Source organism: Melanotaenia boesemani, chromosome 19, assembly GCF_017639745.1.
Source record: "Melanotaenia boesemani isolate fMelBoe1 chromosome 19, fMelBoe1.pri, whole genome shotgun sequence".
In the NCBI taxonomy this organism is placed as follows: Eukaryota; Metazoa; Chordata; class Actinopteri; order Atheriniformes; family Melanotaeniidae; genus Melanotaenia; species Melanotaenia boesemani.
The window spans coordinates 1,833,292-1,854,092 of NC_055700.1; the positions used below are offsets into that span (position 1 = coordinate 1,833,292).

Below are 20,801 nucleotides of genomic sequence, written 5' to 3' on the forward strand. Positions count from 1 at the left end.
GAAAAAAGCATCGAGTTCAGAGACGAAAGACGAAGTTGAGCCAGAAAAATGAGATCAAGTCGTTTATTTTACAGCATCACATCATGTCATTTACAAAAGCGCCGTCAAGTCCACACGTAACAAAGGCTTCCACTCGCTCTGTGCTTCCAGGTGTCGCTGTGGAAAGGCTTTTCACACGTGCATTTTATACATAAACCAATAATAAACATTACATAGCAATGAATAAAGATCACACTGAAATGTTTCCTCAATGACAAGACAAGTGTCAGTGTTGGGGTTAACGTTCCTCCACGCTTCACATTTTCTCTGACGGCCCGTCAAACGGCCAGCTTTAAACACTCCAGTTAGATAAGATACTGGAAATGTTCCTTAGCAGTGAGGTTAATATGCTTTTAGGAACAGCAGATGCTTCATTTGTTTCCACATGAAAGGTGATGCAGATGCTGCGAGCCGGAAACGTCCACATTCCTGCTGATAAATAAGCTCAGTAAACGGTTTGTAACAGAAAACACTTCAGACCACAGCTCCAGCCCAGCCGCGTCTTTAAATACCTTCACACGCCAAATAAAGAAAAACTGCACACAAAACCTGGACAGCCAATCAGACGTCAGCTGCTACTGCTTCCGCTGGAAAAGAAGGCAAAATCTGAAGGTTTGGTGGTAACCACAGCTTTCTGTCCCAACCTTTCTCAGGATTATCCGATGCTTACAGGCTAAAGCTAAAGAGATGATGGGATAATTACACCATGGAGTTTACTTCACATATGGAGGCTATGATGAGTAAATACAGTCCACACAGTCGGGGCGCAGACCCGGAGAGTCGGCTACAGGAGGGCCAGATAAACACGGAGAAAAGGGTTAGAAGCAAAGAAAACAGCAACATGTTAGACCTGTGGGGGGTCTGCAGTGTTCAGGTTCTGGTCTGAGGTTAGGAGGGTCCAGATCAGGTGTAACGGAACCAGAGGCAGTTTTTACATCTTTCTTCTCTTTGCCACGATGGAGCCTAAAGAAGGAAAGATGAGGGTCCGGCTTTCAGCTGAACCCTGGAAGTTTTTGGAGACCTGATGAGCCGGACTCAGACTGGGATCTGGGTTGGCGCCTTTAGGCGACATCCAGGACCCCGGCAGCCACCAGCTGCCTGGAGAGCCAGTCCAGCCCCTCGTGGAGGCCCATTCCACTGCGAGCGTCGCAGCCCTGGATGTGCCAGCTCCTCCCGCAGCACAGCTTGTGGAGGCTCAGCAGCTCCGTCATCTCCTCCACGGACACGGCGCCGGGAACGTCCTGCAAACAAAACTGGTGTTCAGCTTCGGGACCGAGCCGAGACCGGGCCGGACGGGATGGGGGAGGAGGAGCTTCTGTACCTGCTTGTTGGCAAAGATGAGCAGCAGGGCGTCTCTCAGCTCCTTCTCCGTCAGTAGTTTGGCCAGCTCGCTGTGGGCCTCCATCAGCCGGTCTCTGTGGCAGCTGTCAATCACAAACACCACCGCTGCAACAGACCAGGGAGGGAGAGATGGCGTTCTACGTCATCATCACAGACACATTCCACCTCACACATCTGTCTTCAGCGGCATTCCCCAGCCGGGAAGCCATCAGGACGTCCAAGTCAGGAACAACTTTTCAGACAAACTGAATCTTTTAGAATGTAATGAGAAATATCAGTTTCCAGTAAAATCTGATGTTCTTTACTTTGACTCAACACACAAGAAAGACAATAAACCTGCAGACGTGTTGGACTAAACCTTTTTATTCACTTCTGGTAAATCTGGCTGTTTTCTTCTCAGCTGGGAGCAGCTGATGGTTTGACTGGAGGCTTTAGCGGTGAGCTGTGATTCCATCCCCGGACACCAAACTCAGATCCTAGTTCAGATAATCCTGCTTCCCTGAGGATGAAGCACATGTAGCTTCACCCAAAGTACCATGAGGAGGTTTCCATGTCTGGATTAGAGCAGGGGTGCCCAAGTCCAGCCCTCCAGAGCTGCTGTCCTGCAGCGTTTAGATACGTCCCTTCTCCAACACACCACCTGAAGCCAATGGCTGAATTCTTTCATCTACATGTCATTCAGCTCTGCAGAGGCCCGGTCAGTCAGGAGGACCCCCTGCCCCACCGCGGGCTGAAAGCATATTCGGTTTTATGCTTTCAAAAGTCAGATTCTCACCATATGTAATGTGTTCTGTCTCCTTCCATAGAGCCACAGTTAAAATAAATCTATAGGCTCTACTTTTTTTCTTAAAATAGGGACAGCATGTGGACATTAATCACAATGTTCAAAGCCTCAGGGACCCCTTATGCTCTTTGGAGGACCCCAGATTGGGAACCACAGCCTTACATAACAGGCTGGGATGGACCAGACTCCAAAAACTGTTCTAAACTCCATCGTATGAATGAAACTCATCATGTTTGTATTTATCAGACGTGTGGAGTCCAGTCAGCTGATGATAAATCCTGCATGCTCTACATCAGCTGATCGTTCAGTTTGGACTCATTTACATCCAGAAACTTCCTCATTCAGCAGATATGGAGACAAAGTGTGGAACCACTGGTGCTCCTCAAAGAAAGAATTTCTGAGTTTGAAGCTGAAGCTTCGGTTCACTCATTCAGGTTCAGTTAATGTTTATTAAAGAAAAATAGATTTGAAGCTCTCTTGCAAACATTTAAGAGCAAGATTTAAAAATCCTTAAAGAATCTGCTGTAAAACGCTGGAGAGATGTGCACACACACTCCCAGCTTCACTGCACATCCCTCCTGCTTCATGTTGAATGTTCTGGAGAACTAATCCCGGGTCCAGAGCAACGACGCGCCAGCAGGGATGATGTGATGCAGCTCGGCGATGGCGAGGGAGGGCCTGCGACTGAATGAAAACTCTGACACGGAACAATAAACCCAGAGCATGAAAAGCCAACAACTCACCCTGAGTGTTGAGATAATAGTGTTTCCAGAGCGGTCTGAGTTTATGCTTCCCACCGACATCCCAGATGGTGAATTTCAAGTTCTTATATTCAACCGTCTCCACATTGAAACCTTGAAGAAGGGTCAGAAATAAACTGTTTAGAATAATGATGACTGACGATATCTGGAGACGATGCGTAACCATGCCAACGTCCTTACCGATGGTTGGGATGGGCTGCATGAACTCATCCTGCTTCAGCTTGAAGAGGATGGTGGTTTTTCCAGCTCCGTCCAGCCCGAGAGTCACAACGCGGATCTCCATCTTTGGACCGATGTGGACTCGGTTGTCCTGGAAACACAACAGATGGAGCGAAGCTGAACTCTTAGTGTGGGACATATTCCTGGAAGGGCGGAGAGCAGGGACGGTGCGTACCTTAGTGAAGGTGACGGGGATGCCGGCATCCAGCTGGATGTGATCTGCCAGCTCCGTGAACTGGTGCTGCTGCTTCTGGAGAGTCTCCAGCAGACAGTTGATCTCCTGCTTTGCCAGCACAACTCTGCAGTCATCCTACATCAGGAGAGAAGCAACACACGTCAGGCTGAAGGAAAACCTCCTTAAACGCAGCGATGAAGTCCCTGAGCGGAGGGCTGTTAATCCCACCTGCTGAAGAGTTTTCTCGCAGTGCAGGCAGGCGGTGGAGACCTGGGACAGCAGGATGGTCATGTCCTCCTGCTGCTGCCGCAGCCAGATCAGCCTCTCCCGGACGTGAGCGTCCACCACGCTCAGCGCCATCTCCTCCTGCCGACACAGCGTCTCGTGGAGGTCTGCAAAGTAAGCCCGGACACAGGACCGTGCACTCTCAGCTGTGCCCGGGACCTGAGGAACACGGGGGAAAGATGTTAACGCCAGAAGAAAGTAAATTAAAACATCATTAAAGTCAGAGAGCTGTGTCCTACGTGCTCCGTGTGTGCCATGCCCACGCCATCCTCCACGATCTGCTCGCCGCCCTCGATTTGCTGCACGATGCCCACCAGCTTCCTGGAGTACTCGGACACCTCGTCTGTGAAGGTGCGGATGCAGTGGGCCATGTCCAGGATGGACGCACGGATCTGGTTGGCTTCAGTCTCAAGGAGAGCGTGCTGGAAACACAGTTTACCCATGCATGACCGCCTCAGATGAAGATCTCTAACGGAGCGCGTGTCCACCTACCTTATGTCCCTGGTGCTTGCCGTACTCCTTGCACACGCAGCACATGAGCGGCCCAGACTGGCACGGCTCCTCCAGACAGACGAACTCGATGGCGTGGACCTGGTGCTGCGGGCAGAGCATCTTCTCATGGGGCTTGTCGGCCAGCGGCACCCGGCGGTGTTTGGCCAGCGTGCGGGTGGAGTGGGTGAGCTGGGAGCACTCTGCGCACAGGTGGGTGGCGCACACGGTGCAGTACATGGAGGCCGTGTGGCTCTCGTCCTCGTCACACCGGATTATACACTGGAAGGAGACAAAGACGATGAATGCGAGCAGGACCGAGGGTGACGTGAGTCCAAGAGTCCTGGCTGCCTTACTTCTCCCATCCCTTTCAGAGCATCGTCGGCCATTCCTGACTGGTTGGTGGCTCCATTCTGCAGTCGCTCCAGCAGCTCAAGCAGGGCAAAGTTCTTCTTTAGACCCCAAACGCCAGAGTCTCCTAAACACACGCCCAGAAGAAGAAAACAGAACATTTACCTGGAACACGCTGAAAATAAAACTAAATCCAACGTAATAAATGAGTTAAACCTGCAGCCTGACGGCCATCAGGAGACAACTTTCCCAGTTTTACGTAGAAGTTGATGGAAAATGATTTCTCAGACCATTTCTGACCTCATTTAACATCAGCTTAATGAGTTTGGGAGGGATTATCAGGTCACTTCCAAACTTTCTGGAGTCCATCATTCAACAGAGAGAAAAATTATTCATGAATCCCAGAAGTGGATGTGGAAAATTAGACCATCAGAGAAACTAAAAACCCCCAGATCTCCGTCTCAGACTCTCCAGGCCTCAGTCAGCAGGTTAAATGTTCATGACAGTCCAGTTAGAAAAAGGCTGAACCAGTGAGGCTTGTTGGGAAGAGTGACAGGAGAAAAAACAACATGGCAGCAGGGCTGAAGCTGGCAAAGCCACATCTGAACTCCTGAAACAAAGACCATCATTCCCCACACGCCCTCACCAACTCATTTCTTCCTAAGGGCTACTAATAAACTCTTCAAGAAGACTGTTTGTTCATGAAAATCTTTGGACACTCAGGAGAACTCTTACATTTTAGTGCCGACATGTGATGGTTTCTGCTCTTCAGTTCGATATAATAAGAAAATGTTATTTCAACCAAATTTGACCAAATATCCGACTCACGTAAAGGTTTCATTTCATCAGATGCATGAGTCTCCATCATCACTGCATCTTAAAATGATGCCGCAGCAGGTCATCCGCTTTACAATCTACAGTAGGCTGCAGTAGGCTGTGCAATGAAAACTTATTCTAGCCACTACAACGCTGGGATGTTCGTCCCGACGCGCTCATGGGACCAGACTGCAAGCTGCTGTCCAACTTTAGGAGCATTTAATTATCCGTTTGTACATAAATCTGCTTTAACAGAACCTGAATCTCACCGTATGATTATTTATAACCAAGTTACCATTTTAAAAATGAGGAAAACTAGGCTTCAGTGCACAGCTTTATCTTTTTTATTATTAATTCATCCTTTTTTCTTTGTGTTTGTCTTTTTCCTCGTCTGTCTCAGCTCTGTGTCTGTTTGCCCGTCAGCTGTGACTTTTTATGGGTGTTTACCGGCAGAGTCGGGCCAGCTGCTCCGTCCTTTCAGCTCACGAGAGACTGGCGTTTACCAATCCAAGAGGAAACTACTTCACCGTCTACAAACATGAATCTGAATCTGACTGAGAGGTTTCATAAAACAAAAAACTTCAGTACAACTTAATGACAAATTTAAGAAGATTCCTGGGAAGAAACTGGTGAATGACGCTCTTTGTCCAGCATGGTGGTGGAGGGATGATGATCTGGGCTTGTTCTGCAGCTACAGGACCTGGACACCTTGCTGTTATTGAGTGGACCATCAACTCATCTGGATACCAAAGTATTCTAGAGTCAGTTGTTAGTCCATTTGTCAGACTGTCTCATGCAACAACAACGATCCCCAACAGCAGCACAACAGAACGACTCAGTAAAGTAAAAAAACAAAAAAGATAAATTTCATGACTGCTGTCTTCAGCCTGGAAAGCCTACATGAAAACTGATGCAGCTGTGTCCTGCTGTTTCACATCACTATTGCCATAGAAACCCCGTTACTCACCCAGTTCAGTGACCTGTCTGTCGAAGGGGCAGCGGACGGCTCTGCCATGGAGGGGCAGCCGGGTGAGACAATCATGGCACACGGTGTGACCGCAGAGCAGAAGACGAGGGACCTTGTCGCCTTGGAGAGAGAAGACGTCCTCACAGACTCCACACTCCAGCACCTGCAGGGGACAGCACAAGCTGATCAGCTGTGGCTGCAAGGGACACCTGCTGTCAGAGGGATGAGACACTTTATGGCTGCAGATTCTGACCTGATGCAGAGGGATGAAAGAAAGTCCACTAAGAAAAGTGTGACAACATCTCAACAAGCTGCAGGCACCTGGACTTCTTTAACCCTTTGTTTCATTTTCTTAGCGTGACACTTAAGCTAATGCAAAACACAATCCAGACTTTTAAACCCCATTTCTGAGCTGTACTTCCAAACAGCTGCAGTTATCCAGAGCTAGCGATGGAGGATTCAGCTGTTAGCATGCTGCACTCTGCAGGCACAAACTCCAGCTTTTCAGTTTCCTCACATCTACGAAATACAATTCTAAAACAACTAAATCATCTTCTTGTTATACAACATTTGAACGCAGCTATTGTCAAATTTAGATTTAGCATCAACCGCCACCAACGCTAACGCAGCAGCATCGGATCCCCATCAGAGTCATGAAGGCGATTATCATAAAAACTAATCAAACAACATGATCATAATCCAGTCAGAGATTTCTAGAGACATTGTTCCAACCTTCACGGTGTTCCCAGTAGCCCCCCTTCCATGTCGGAGACAGGGCTCCATCGTCGCCACGGCGCCCTGCTTGTTTATTCCTGCTGCAGCGGCGGCCATTCTTGGACGATACCGCAGAGGAGTGCGCAGGCGCACAGGGGACAATCCCCCAGCTACTTCCGGTATCCTTCTCATTGGCGCAAATAGATGTTGTGTGTTGTTGATGTCGAAATCTCGCAAAACCAAATACAGTTACAAATGAGAAGCGGACATTCGCAGTTGTATTTCAACATGCACACAGAAATGATTTTTTTCTTATGTACGTACTGTTTTAGCGCATGCGCAATAATGTAAACCCGAGCATTTGTTGAAACGTCACAACAAACAAAAACATTTAGACTGTTTTTAACATGACTTTTTTTATAAGCACGATGCTTGTTCAAAAATAACTCCAACTATAATCAAAAGAAACAAATAATAATCTTTTGTTCAAAAGCTCATTAGACTGCAGCCACAAACCCACAAACCCGGGGACCCAAAAGTCTGCAGCTCCATGAGCTTCTCCTGCAATGTCAAATGTCAGTGTGTGTGTGTGTGTGTGTGTGTTGCTTCTCTCCTGTGGTCATTCATAATATTCTTCATGTCTGTTTTGATAATTTGTTCAGTCTTGCACATATTTGTTGTCAAAGTTTTGGTTTGCATTCTGTAGGTCAACGAGATAAGATTAAGGCCTTTCTCCAGCCCCTTGTTTTATCATCTGTGGTCATTTGTAAAATGTAGTAATTTCAGTCATTTGTCCATCAATGCTCTCACTGAATTCACAAATAGATTAAGGTTAATGTCCACTTTTAGAATTAGTTCATTTCGTCCAGAAATCACAGACATTTACAGTAACTGTGCTAGCTTAATATCTGAGCTAAAGCTAACAGTTGAGATCAATCTAAGCTGTTAAAGTTCAGTAGTTGTTTAAACTGGTGTCCATCTTTTACCCATAAACTGTTGTCAGGTCAGACATTATGACTACATATCCCATGATTCAATGCGGAGCGTCTTGTGGTGATGACGTAGTTTTGGCGCGTCTCGTGGTACAGAGCAGCGGTGTATTGTTGTGGTAAAGCATCCATCTGATCGCTCGTTACTACCGCTGTAACGGTAGGAAGTTTGTCTGGTTTTATTTATAGTTTTCTGATCACGTCTGTGTTTCTATTAGAAGAGGAGGTCGAAATTCACCGTGTTTTTATTCTGGGTGGGTAACACGTAGTGCTGATGGATGTGGTTGATGACATTTCTTTTCTCCCCTCTCTGGACATTAGTGATGTCTCAACAACCACAACAGGCGGTGCCCCCCGCTCCTGACTCCCCAGCGTTGATGGTCACAGCCAACGTTCAGAAATATGCCATGAAGAAGAAGAAAGTCCTCAGTGCTGAGGAGGCTGAGCTGTTTGAGCTGACTCAGGCTGCAGGCATCACTGTTGATCAAGAGGTTTTTAAGTGGGTGTAATAACAATCTTCAGAAACTACACCGCACTGCATGTGAAGGAATGCACTGATTTCACTCTTCTTGCTCTGCTAGGATCATACTGGACCTGTTAAAGATGAACGTGGCCCCACAGGCAGTCTTTCAGACTTTGAAGGCCATGTGTGCAGGCCAGAGAGTTGCTGAAAGCTGTGGGGGGGAGTCTTCAGCAGCATCCCACACCACGAGCATGACCACAGTTCCCACAGAGGCCAGAGGTTAGTGTGTGCAGAGTGGGAGGTGTCCTCCTGTCTCACCGTCCAACTGGAAATTTAATTTGATCTCAAACACACTGCTCCATCATCCAGATCTAGCAGATTTATCTGGTTCTACTAACTGACCACTGATTGTTGGTACTGTGCAAAAGTCCTAACCCACTTCTTTATATTTCACTTTATTGTAATCTTTCCAATATTTCTCCAGCATTCCTAAGATCTAAAAAAGTTTTAATTAAGACAAAACAGCAAAGAGCAGACAGTCTGGCAGACAGAAAACAGGATGTTAGCAGGAACAAGGTGATTCTAAAGGGCTGCGAGCTGGAAACCTGGCATATCTCAACATGGAGGCAGAAACTGGACATTTGGAGGACAGAAGAAGAAGAAGAGTCAGGGCTAAAAACCTTCAGTTGATCCATCTACTGTTGGCCGAACAGTAGAAACAGAACAGGCCAGAAACGGTCGCAATGATCACGCTTTCATTTCTTTTCTTTCTGAATTTAAATCTAACTTCCTTTTCAAACTGCATCCATGCTGCTGTTTCTGGTGGTTCTCCCTGTCCCCGCCTAGCGTAGCCATAATAACCCAAGCTGATTCTCACTCTGTGCATGTCACACTGCTTTCTAATTTCTCTCCTTTCCCACATAAACTCTTTCTTTTCCTCCTTCCCCACTTGTTTCCTGAAGAAGAAGACTCTTTGGCTTCGGGAAAGAGCCCTAAACCAGCTGCAGCCTCCCCCTCAGTGTCGGGCCCAAGAGCCACAAGGGTCAACACTAAGATTGTGGTCTACGGCCCCCAAGATGCTAGCTCTCCTCACACTCCAGGTCCCCTGTCTGCACCCCCCACCCCCACCCCACAACACACACGCTTCCGTCTGTCCCCCGCTTGTCTTTTTGTGTTTCCTGAAGCTGGACGTCCTGTTTCATGGTTCTGCTGAGTGGAAACTGTGTGCATGTATGTGTGTACATGCATGTGTGTGTTTTCATATTCTTCTGAATTCTATTTGTGCAGTTTTTTTCTTTTTTTTTTGTTTTAAAAGTGGCTAGAAAGTTAAAAGGAATCATTAAAGTACTCTGTGCAACATGGATTCTCTTAAGTGAGAATTCAGAGAAACATTTAATGACTGATGATGTGGAAAGCAGCAGTTTGGTCACAATAAAATATCAATTTAAAATGTCGCTCCTTTAAATAAGAAGCTGAGCAACAGGCGTTCTCACCAGGTCATATTTTATTCTCAGTAGAAGATAAACAACATATCAGATGATGAAACAGACATTTTACATGTGATGGAAAACATGAGCTGATAGTGAATCTGATGCAGCACACGTCTGGAAAAAGTAGTTCCAGGGTTATGTTCAGCACGGTGTAAAAAGTAGTTCCAGGGTGATGTTCAGCACGGTGTAAAAAGTAGTTCCAGGGTGATGTTCAGCACGGTGTAAAAAGTAGTTCCAGGGTGATGTTCAACACGGTGTAAAAAGTAGTTCCAGGGTGATGTTCAGCACGGTGTAAAAAGTAGTTCCAGGGTGATGTTCAACACGGTGGAAAAAGTAGTTCCAGGGTGGTGTTCAGCACGGTGTAAAAAGTAGTTCCAGGGTGATGTTCAGCACAGTGTAAAAAGTAGTTCCAGGGTGATGTTCAGCACAGTGGAAAAAGTAGTTCCAGGGTGATGTTCAACACAGTGGAAAAAGTAGTTCCAGGGTGGTGTTCATCATGGTGTAAAAAGTAGTTCCAGGGTGATGTTCAACACGGTGGAAAAAGTAGTTCCAGGGTGATGTTCAGCACGGTGGAAAAAGTAGTTCCAGGGTGATGTTCAACACGGTGGAAAAAGTAGTTCCAGGGTGATGTTCAACACGGTGGACAAAGTAGTTCCAGGGTGATGTTCAGCACGGTGTAAAAAGTAGTTCCAGGGTGATGTTCAGCACGGTGTAAAAAGTAGTTCCAGGGTGGTGTTCAGCACGATGTAAAAAGTAGTTCCAGGGTGATGTTCAGCACGGTGTAAAAAGTAGTTCCAGGGTGATGTTCAGCATGGTGGAAAAAGTAGTTCCAGGGTGATGTTCAGCATGGTGTAAAAAGTAGTTCCAGGGTGATGTTCAGCACGGTGTAAAAAGTAGTTCCAGGGTGATGTTCAGCACGGTGTAAAAAGTAGTTCCAGGGTGATGTTCAGCACGGTATAAAAAGTAGTTCCAGGGTGATGTTCAGCACGATGTAAAAAGTAGTTCCAGGGTGATGTTCAGCACGGTGTAAAAAGTAGTTCCAGGGTGATGTTCAACATGGTGGAAAAAGTAGTTCCAGGGTGATGTTCGGCACGGTGGAAAAAGTAGTTCCAGGGTGATGTTCAACACGGTGTAAAAAGTAGTTCCAGGGTGATGTTCAACACGGTGTAAAAAGTAGTTCCAGGGTGATGTTCAACACGGTGTAAAAAGTAGTTCCAGGGTGATGTTCGACACGGTGGAAAAAGTAGTTCCAGGGTGATGTTCGGCACGGTGGAAAAAGTAGTTCCAGGGTGATGTTCAACACGGTGTAAAAAGTAGTTCCAGGGTGATGTTCAACACGATGTAAAAAGTAGTTCCAGGGTGATGTTCAACACGGTGTAAAAAGTAGTTCCAGGGTGATGTTCAGCACGGTGTAAAAAGTAGTTCCAGGGTGATGTTCAACACGGTGTAAAAAGTAGTTCCAGGGTGATGTTCAGCACGGTGTAAAAAGTAGTTCCAGGGTGATGTTCAGCACGGTGTAAAAAGTAGTTCCAGGGTGATGTTCAACACGGTGTAAAAAGTAGTTCCAGGGTGATGTTCAACACGGTGTAAAAAGTAGTTCCAGGGTGATGTTCAACACGGTGGAAAAAGTAGTTCCAGGGTGATGTTCGGCACGGTAGAAAAAGTAGTTCCAGGGTGATGTTCGGCACGGTGGAAAAAGTAGTTCCAGGGTGATGTTCGGCACGGTGGAAAAAGTAGTTCCAGGGTGATGTTCAACACGGTGGAAAAAGTAGTTCCAGGGTGATGTTCAACACGGTGGAAAAAGTAGTTCCAGGGTGATGTTCAACACGGTGGAAAAAGTAGTTCCAGGGTGATGTTCAGCACGGTGTAAAAAGTAGTTCCAGGGTGGTGTTCAGTACGATGTAAAAAGTAGTTCCAGGGTGATGTTCAACACGGTGGAAAAAGTAGTTCCAGGGTGATGTTCGGCACGGTGGAAAAAGTAGTTCCAGGGTGATGTTCGGCACGGTGGAAAAAGTAGTTCCAGGGTGATGTTCAACACGGTGTAAAAAGTAGTTCCAGGGTGATGTTCAACACGGTGGAAAAAGTAGTTCCAGGGTGATGTTCGGCATGGTGGAAAAAGTAGTTCCAGGGTGATGTTCAGCACGGTGTAAAAAGTAGTTCCAGGGTGATGTTCAACACGATGTAAAAAGTAGTTCCAGGGTGATGTTCAACACGGTGTAAAAAGTAGTTCCAGGGTGATGTTCGGCACGGTGTCCTTCCCTCACTTGTGAACAAGACCCCGAGATACGTGAACTTCTCCACTTGGGGTGTCTCAGTTTCATCACCTGATGTTATTTATCTTCTACTGGGGATAAAATATGATCTGATGGGATTTGAAAATCATTGAATTCTGTATTTATTTACAGTTTACAACCTTTTTTGGATTGGTGTTTTATATTATTACAAAGAAAAAAATCTAATAAATGTGTTTGTAAAGATGAAATCAAAGACTTCCATTTTCTTTTTATATCCAGTCTGGTTATTCTTTTATGACATGATCCATATTGCAGGGTCTGTAACAACGCTGAAGCATCTTTCTGTAAAGTTTAACGCTGAGGACAGCGTTTTGTTGTCTTTCTCACCACTTTATGCTTCTTGGTGAAGTGTGGCGTGTTTATTCTTGAGCACGGTGTCAAACTCTGGTCCTCGATGGCTGCTATCCTGCAGGTTTTTGTTGTTTCCCTGCTCCAACACGCCTGACTAAAATGAATGGGTCATTGTGAAGAAGTTGTCAAGAAGCCGTTTGATCCATTTATTTAAATCAGGTGTGTTGGAGCAGGGAATCAACTAAAGCCTGCAGGGTTGTGACCCTTGAGGACCAGAGTTTCACACCCCTGTCTGGATCATATCTGCCCTTGTTGTCACCATTTCCACCTCCATGAGTTCTGCTCTGCTTGGAACCTGTGAAGCAACGCTCGTCTCTACAGTCAGAGCTGTTGGAAACATCTCTTGTTCTTGCTTTGCAGCAGCAGTGAGAAGTAAAGCTGGTGAGAAGAGCCGAGAGGTTTCCAGCCAGAAGGTGCAGCGGCAGCCCAGCGCCACCAGGGGGCAGAAGACTAAGAGCTCGGGCAGCAGCAGCTCCTCCTCACAGATCAACTCCACATGAAGACTCTGCAGCTGGTTTAAAGCTCTGCTTTACAGAAGTTGCAAATATCAGTGAACGCATCTTTCCTTTTCTTTGTTTTCTGGGTTCATGTGCCTTGTGTTTGGAGTGACGGTCGCCTCTTCCTTCTCCAGAATTTCCCCATGTAACAGCACAGATAACATTTAGTATTTACAGCAGATACTTCCGGAGTTGATGAGCTCTGGTTTAGATGAACAAACAATGTTAAAGAGCTCAGTTTAGGAAAACTGCTGCAAAGAAAGAAGCTTTTTCCTCTGCTTGAGCTTCTAAATGGAAGAATTTCTGGGAAAACCTCACAAGTAACATCAGACCTGAGGATGGACATGATTTCTCTGCAGATGTGTGTCGAGTCTTATTCAGATTATTTGTATAATTCATCTATGAATCCTGTAATTATCTGGTTTAAAGGTTGTGGCGTCTCCACTGGCGAGGCTGTTTTCCTCAGGATCGGCATGGTTGCTTGTTTTCTGTGTGTTAAAATCTCCTCTTCCTCCTCCTCTTCCTCCTCCTCCTGCAGGTGTAAGAGAAGTGATGAAAGCCTTTTGACACAGTTGGTCAAACAAATAACACTGGAAAATATTTTTTACTGAAAATAATAAATGTGTTTAAGTATAAATGTTAAAATATTATTAAACTGAATAAAAAGCAACATTTACAGATTTCTGAGCTTTTCTTTCATTAGCTGAAAAGCTGTCTGCAGGCTGTGGCTCAGGAGGTGGACTGGATCTTCCATTTAAGATAAGAATATTTTTTTAATCCCACATGGGGAAACTCACAGGGTTGCAGCACTGAAAGGAATTATAAATAAATAAGAGGGCAAAAGAAAAGCAGTATATACATAGTGCAAATATCAGAAGAATGAAAAGCATGTGAAGGACTGTGCAGTAAGAGGGATGTTTACAGATCGTGTCGTGTTCAGACCTGATGAGCAGGGCAGATTGTAGGATCTGACAGCGGCCGGCAGGTAGGAAGGACCTGAGAAACCTCGTCCTCGTGCACTTTGAATGGAGCAGCCTGTTTCCAAAATGAGCTGACTCATGGAGTGGGACAGTTTAGCCACATCCTCCTCTGTCCTGCTGCCTCACAGAGGTCTAGATGGATCCCCAGAACAGCGGAGAAACTTCCTTCTGCAGAAACAACATGCAGTAACAGCAAAAGGCGATGAAATACATCTCACCTCTTCTCCGTCTTCCTCTACACAAGTAGCTGCTCCATCCTTCTCGTCTTCAATGGCTGTTAATACAACATTCAGAACTAAAGGGAAAACCGCATCATTAGCATGTAACTGAAGTCAGTCCCACTTATGGGAGATCAACCTGTCCAGTTACGAAGTAGCACTGACTGGATCGGTTCCAGCAGAAGTTGTACAAATGGAGCAGACAACAGGTGGAAATGAGACAATTAGCAAGACAGCCCTGTAAAGGAACGATCCTGCAGGTGGGGACCACTGACCATTTCCCTGTCTTCGTCCTTCCTGGCTGGTTTCAGCTCCTGTTAGCATGTTGCCAGTGTCCTCACCACCAGGAGGCGTGTCTGCAACCCACACAAGCTGCTCAGGTAGAGCAGCTCATCCAGGATGGAACATCAATGCTGCTGGTAAGAAGGTTTGCTGAGTCTCCCAGTGCAGTGTGGAGAGCATGGAGGAGATACCAGGAGACGGACCAGTGTACCGGGAGACGGACCAGTGTACCAGGAGACGGACCAGTGTACCGGGAGACGGACCAGTGTACCAGGAGACGGACCAGTGTACTGGGAGATGTGGAGAGGTCCGTAGGAGGACAGGAACCAGCAGCAGACCCGTTATCTGCTCCTTTGTGCACGAGGAAGAGGAGGAGATGTTCATGTTTCTACTTAGACTGACAGAAATAGACTCCATAAGGCGAAATCAGGACCCACGTCCACTAGTAGATCCTGTTTACACAGACCAGAGACCACCAGGACCAGCAGATCGGCTCCCTGTGATCTTCATGGATGAGAGCAGCTTCACATGGAGACCATGTGACAGACATGAGAGAGTCTGGGGACGCCATGGAGAACGTTCTGCTGCCTGCATCCTCCAGCAGGACCAGTTTGGCAGTGGGCCAGCGATGGTCTGGGGAGTCAGATCCTTGGAGGGCCTCACAGACCTACATGTGCTAGCCAGAGGTACCCTCAGATCCTCAGAGCCACTGTCAGACCACATGCTGCTGCAGTGGGACCTGGGACCTTTCTTCTGATGCAGGACCATGCTCGGCCTAGTGGCTGGAGCAAGTCAGCAGTTCCTGCATGATGAAGGCATCGATGCTGCGGACTGGCCTGCTCGTTCACCAGACCTGAGAGGAAGAAGATCTGTTTTCTAATTTGGAATCTGAATCGCTCTCTTTTGTTCAGAAGGGACTGAGTCTGTCACCGGGGGGCAGTAGAGGCACGCTGCGACTGATGTCAGCTGGTTTGTTCAGATTGTTTTCAGCCTCTTCAGAAATCAGCTCAGTCATGAATGAAAGTGAATCTAAAATCTTGTTTTACCTTGTTCATGTTTCGGTCATTCACTGATATCTCAGAGGTGAAGGGTGCAAGGAGAGTGGAGACATGGGGCCGGCTGCAGGGCTTTTATGTGGCCGTTTGTCCTGTTTATGTGTCCCTGCCTCTGCTCTGCGAGCTGCGTTGATGGCAGCGCGCCTGTAATTGATGGCACCATATTGCCGTGGTGTAGCAGGTTTAATGGGGCTTGACAGAGCAAGGGAAAGCAGCATGCAACCAGGGATGGATCTTAACCCTTTCACACACACTCCACCCTTCATCATCATCGCCTGGTTTCTGCTCTTTGTGCCCTCCCCCTGCAAACACAAATGAGAATCCAAACAGGCTCTGGGTGATTAGCTTGTTTACGGTTCCTACTGTTATCAGCGGTGGTGGTAATGGTGGTTTGGTTCATGATCAAGGAAGCTCAGACACCCCTCTGACTCCACTTCTGAAAATAAACACTCACCAGCTGTTGGTGGAAGAAGCCCAAATGTGTTTGACAAAGGTAAACAGCGGCCGGACTGCAGTTCACGGAGAGGCCTGCAGGGGTCAGTGTGGGTCCAAGCTACCGCCACAGGTTTCCAAAGGCATCCAGTCCAGCATTTTGGATGTGTTTATTTTGTTATGAGGGAATTTCATAGGCAGCCCAGAGTCTTCCATTAAACGTAGTGTTATCCTTCACTCAGGCCTGTCGCATGCACGTGGATTTTGTGCATGCACACACTCTATGCATCATTAATCAATAGAGAGGATGAAATGATGGCATTGTGTGCGAGGCAGGGCGGACTGCTGCTGAAGAATGAGCCAGTCAGAGCTGTTGGCAAATCATTAATGTAAAGTGTTGGTCTAAAGCAAGTTCTCACCGTCTCTCCGGCAAGCTGTTCCCAGGTGACAAAAACCTGGGAAGAGACACTATTTTAAGAGCCAACATCACACCTCTTTCTTTTCCTTTTTTCTTTTTAACCCTGTCACCTGTATTCTCTCCTGAATCTCTTCCTCTGTGTGAGCATGTAGGTGTGGAGGAATATCACCCTGTTTCTTCCCGCCTCTTCTCTCCCTCCATCCTGTGAACTCTCGGTCAACATTTCTCCCTAAATTTCACTTTCCCTCTCTTGTTGTCTCTCTGCATTCACTCCCTCTCTAACCCCTTCACTCTCCATCACCCCACCCCCTCCTTTCTCTCTCTGCCATCATCCTCCTCGCCGGGCCGGCAGCAGATTGGCTATTTCCTGCACGCGCCCAGTAGAGCTCTTATCAGCGGTAGAGTGCTGATTGTTGGTCTGTCTCTCAGGCTGACTGACAGTTGGGGCTGCGCTGCTGAAATGCCTGATTTGGTCAATGTTTGTCTGTGGGGCCTTATCTCCACACCTTATATTAACTGCCTTGACAGTATGTGCAGGCAGTCTCTCTCCATCTTGTTGCACCACCCTCCCTCCTCCACCTCCCTCCATCCTCTGTCTCTATCTCCATTCTGTGTCCTCGCTCTGCAGCCTTTCAACCACCGGCTCAACATTTTCCTGCTGATCCTCTTCTTCCATCATTGTTCCTTTTGTAGCTGCCTCAGCACTTGAAGACCGTAAACGTCACTTTATTTCTTGTTTGTTATTTTTTCCAAAAGCAGCCGTGGTGTTAAAACCAAGCAGGTCAGTCCACCCAGGTTACAAAAACAACCTATTTTCTCTCACTTTAGTGGGGTCAAGACATGCAGCATTTATTTTAGTTTGATCTTTGGTGGTTTTGAATCTTCTCTGAGGCTTTTACAGCGAATGGACAGGAATTGGATTTTATTGAGACGAGCTTTTCACAAATTCACCAGCTGCTGGTTTCTGTTTGCATCATATCGTCTGAAGCAGAAGCAAAATAAAAACTGGGCAAATCTGTGTAATTATAACATAAAAAAAGACAAAAAAGCCAAACAAAGACCCGTGTGCAGGCTCAATAATCAGCTTCACTTCCAGGATGTAGAAAATCCTGGTTGTTCTGCTGATGAAGACGTCGTGGTCTGATGAAGACGTCGTGGTGGGAAATCCTAAACATGAGCGTGAGATCTTCTGCAGCCTGACTTCGCCTGGATGTGGACGCACCTCCTCACACATCAGGAAGAAATCTAAAATGAACCAGATTAGCCAGATGAACTGAATCCAGACAGATTACTACAGCAGCATTAAATCTTTCCTGTTTCCAGAATATTTGGTGAGTTTGAAAAAAAATGCAGCAAAAACCTTAAATCTGAACTTGAAAATATAAAAAAAAAACTACAATTTGATTCAATAACATGAAAAAACTTGGGACAGATTCCTGTTTTCCATCTTCCTCTGAATGAAAGGATAAATGTTTGGGAACTGAGGAAATGCTGATTGTTTTAGAAGAATCGGTGTCCCAGCGGGATCGAAGATTTCTGTGGTTTGTTCTCCTCTTCCTCAACATTTCCTGGTGAAGGATCAGACTCGGAGGACGGATGAGGTCTGACGTCGCTGGTAGCAAATAAAACCCCAACATCCACAATGATGACGTCCTCCAGGGACACTGATGTCCCCCAAACCAGCTCTGGTGTCAGTTTTTCTCCAAACCAGCTGAGTGTGGACGCATTTGTCCACAGAAGACGTGTCCACTGTCCTGCTGTCCATCTGAAATGAGCTGATCTGACAGCTGTTTCTGCACATCTGGCCTCCTGCACGTAAGTTTAGAGAAATGTTTAGAAATGTAGAGAAATATAAAATTTTTATGATTTATTTGTTTAATTTTATTCTATTTTTATTTATTTTTATTTAATTCTATTTCAGTCATTGATTCAGTTCCTCGTGCCCGTTGCTGTATTGTTTACTTCTGGACGCCCCCCTCTGTCCCACCCTGTCACCGATGGAGGCTCCTCGGTCAGCTGTCCTCTTTCATCCGTCCTCACACTGTCCTCCATCATAAAGAGTCTTTAAATCCCTGAGTATGAACATCATCTTCATCAAATTCACTGTTTTGGGTGTTGACAAGAATTTGAGTGAAGCAAGAATCTAATTCAGAATCATCTGCATGGTCACACAACAGAGAAAAGATGCTTCTTTTTCCTGTGATGTGCTGGAATTGTAAGGCTCGGTGCCCTTATCGCCCCCTTTTTATCTGGATCTGAAAAGGATTCTTGTCTTTTGAGTTTTTAACGTGTAAAAGCAGCTGAGCGAAGTTGGCTGAACCTGAGAGAATAAGTTAAAGTAAAGATATGAGATGAATCAAATATTCAGGAGGGCTGACAAATTCTACCCACAGATTTACTTCTTTCTTTTTCCATGTTTTTTATGAATAGCAAGCTTTTTATTTGATAGAAAAACTTCCATCCATCACTATTGAAGCTGCTTTGAAACCATCTACATGGCATAAACTCTGCTCCCACTAACCTTAAATCACATATTCATAGATTTTTAAACACACTGTTCTTGGTTTTCAAGCTACAGAAAAGGTCACATTCGAACACAAATGTTCCTGCTTTACTTCGGGAGAAATCTGGTGACATAGATGCTTTCTTACTGATTATTCTGGTATTCAGAAGAGAAAATAGTCAAGATGAGCAGTGATGCTCCACTAATCTGTTAAAACAATCCTAAAAAGATTTCTAAAGGAGCCAGAACGAAGTGTTTCACACACATGTTCCTACAGCTGAGCAGAGCCATCAGCGGAAACAGAAGCGAGGATGATGATGACTCTGGATATAGAGATGGCAACCACGGAGGATCCTGCCACGACAGCCATGTGACCACTGCCTCATCGCGCTGCGAGCTGTACATATGTTCAGATATTTCCATCCATGCTGCACCTCTCTGGAAAACCAAAGCTCCATCCTCTCCAATGAAATGCGAAAATAAGCTGGTTTGTCTTTCAACCAGAGCTTATTCTTTCAAAAGGAATGAGTTCCACCATCCTTCTGATCCAATGAAGAAGAGGACATCTCCTGTCGTCCTAAAGAGCAGCACCTGGAGCAGCTTCAGGCAGTAGCTGAGACCTCCTCTCATCATCAGAGATGGTGTCCCGGAGGCAGCTCACCTGAGCAGCGAAGGCAGTGTTTGGGATTAACTGCGTAAAGTTTAGTAAGTTTTATGTTCATGTAAAATCCCAACTTGGGCGAGAGTTTAAAGTGAGCACATCTCTTTCTGCCAGGGGTTGAGGCGGAGGCGAGGAGACGCAGGATGACGCGGTAGAAGGCAGACCGGTGCAGGAACGAAGGTAAAGAACTGAAAGCAAACAGAATACACAGAAGAAATCCTACAAAAGACGACAAGAAAAGCAGAACATGACGAGACAACCAGACCAAAACCCACAGGTCACGATGCTTCTCTCCCTGTTTGAAAAGATTCTCTTCATTGTGTTTAATGAGGCTTCATCTCATTAGTTGGTTGAAAAAAAATTTTCAGTTTAGATAAGAATGACTTGATTTTTTTTTTTTTAGCATTGGTCCTTTTTTCTTTTTCTTTTAATTATTAAAACCTGTAATTTAAATGGTTTGGTTTTAGTGGGTTTGATGCAACAACTGGCCAAAGTCCTTCCTGCTCAACCCGGTTTCTTACTGAGGCCAACGTGGAAAGTTTAGCTTTGCTAATGTTCTCTGAGCAACCCTCTGAGTCGTGGTGGGGAACTGTGTGTGTCTCACCAGCCTGAACACACACACATGCACAGATCTGCGTAGCTTCTAATCAGGCTTTTCTGTTGTTTGTTTGGCTAATAACTGAGCCTCAGGTTAAAGCTGAAACTTGATCTGAGCCGATCAGCTCACTGAGAGGCATGAATCTTTCACATGTGTGACGTTTGTCATCCAACAACACAACTAAGGCAGGTTTATTTCTTCAGCACATTTCATGTACAAGACTACTGTAAAAGTTGCAAAAGGTGCAGAAGAAGCATAAAAAACACACTTTACAAAGAGATAAAATAAATTAAATGAAGACAGGAAAAGCTAAAATACCAGAGTTCCTCACACTGTAACCTTTAACAGCTTTTTTGATAAAAGGCAGCAAATCGAGGAGTTTTCAGCCTGCTGGGAATAACTGGTTCAGTCTCGACCTGCTGATGCAGTTCCTCTCTGGACCAGAGTTTGGATGCAGCAGGACTGTCAGGATGACGGTAATCACCAGGGTAAATATAGAAACTCTAATCCACACACACATCCAGACTCCGAGGAGGTAAACAAGGCCTCTTAAGCTTTATTTATTTATTCACTTTATTAACAAGAGGCAGTTCTCCCCGTCTGTAGCGGCAGCTGTGGAACGAATAGAG

At 46.0% G+C, this 20,801-nt stretch overlaps 2 protein-coding genes across 4 annotated transcripts; one reads left to right on the forward strand and one right to left on the reverse strand.

Annotated features, from left to right (window-relative positions):
• Positions 1–49: 49 nt before the first annotated feature.
• trim23 (tripartite motif containing 23) lies at positions 50–7,084 on the reverse strand. The gene is made up of 11 exons (XM_041969460.1): positions 6,960–7,084; positions 6,228–6,390; positions 4,450–4,571; positions 4,097–4,375; positions 3,844–4,026; positions 3,548–3,763; positions 3,320–3,454; positions 3,106–3,235; positions 2,908–3,018; positions 1,361–1,485; positions 50–1,280 (listed from the first exon to the last, which is right to left on the reverse strand). Exons 1-11 carry the CDS (start codon positions 7,056–7,058, stop codon positions 1,101–1,103), a joined length of 1,743 nt encoding a protein of 580 aa, XP_041825394.1. The 5' UTR covers positions 7,059–7,084; the 3' UTR covers positions 50–1,100.
• A 911-nt stretch (positions 7,085–7,995) lies between these two features.
• mzt2b (mitotic spindle organizing protein 2B) lies at positions 7,996–13,697 on the forward strand. 3 transcript variants are annotated; one of them, XM_041971031.1, is made up of 5 exons: positions 7,996–8,090; positions 8,252–8,429; positions 8,512–8,672; positions 9,356–9,493; positions 12,892–13,697. In XM_041971031.1, exons 2-5 carry the CDS (start codon positions 8,254–8,256, stop codon positions 13,026–13,028), a joined length of 612 nt encoding a protein of 203 aa, XP_041826965.1. In that variant the 5' UTR covers positions 7,996–8,090; positions 8,252–8,253; the 3' UTR covers positions 13,029–13,697. The 3 variants fall into 3 exon arrangements, with proteins under 3 accessions (XP_041826965.1, XP_041826966.1, XP_041826967.1); XM_041971032.1 differs by lacking the exon at positions 9,356–9,493 and having other exon boundaries at positions 12,889–13,697; XM_041971033.1 differs by lacking the exon at positions 9,356–9,493.
• The last annotated feature ends 7,104 nt before the right edge of the window (positions 13,698–20,801 follow it).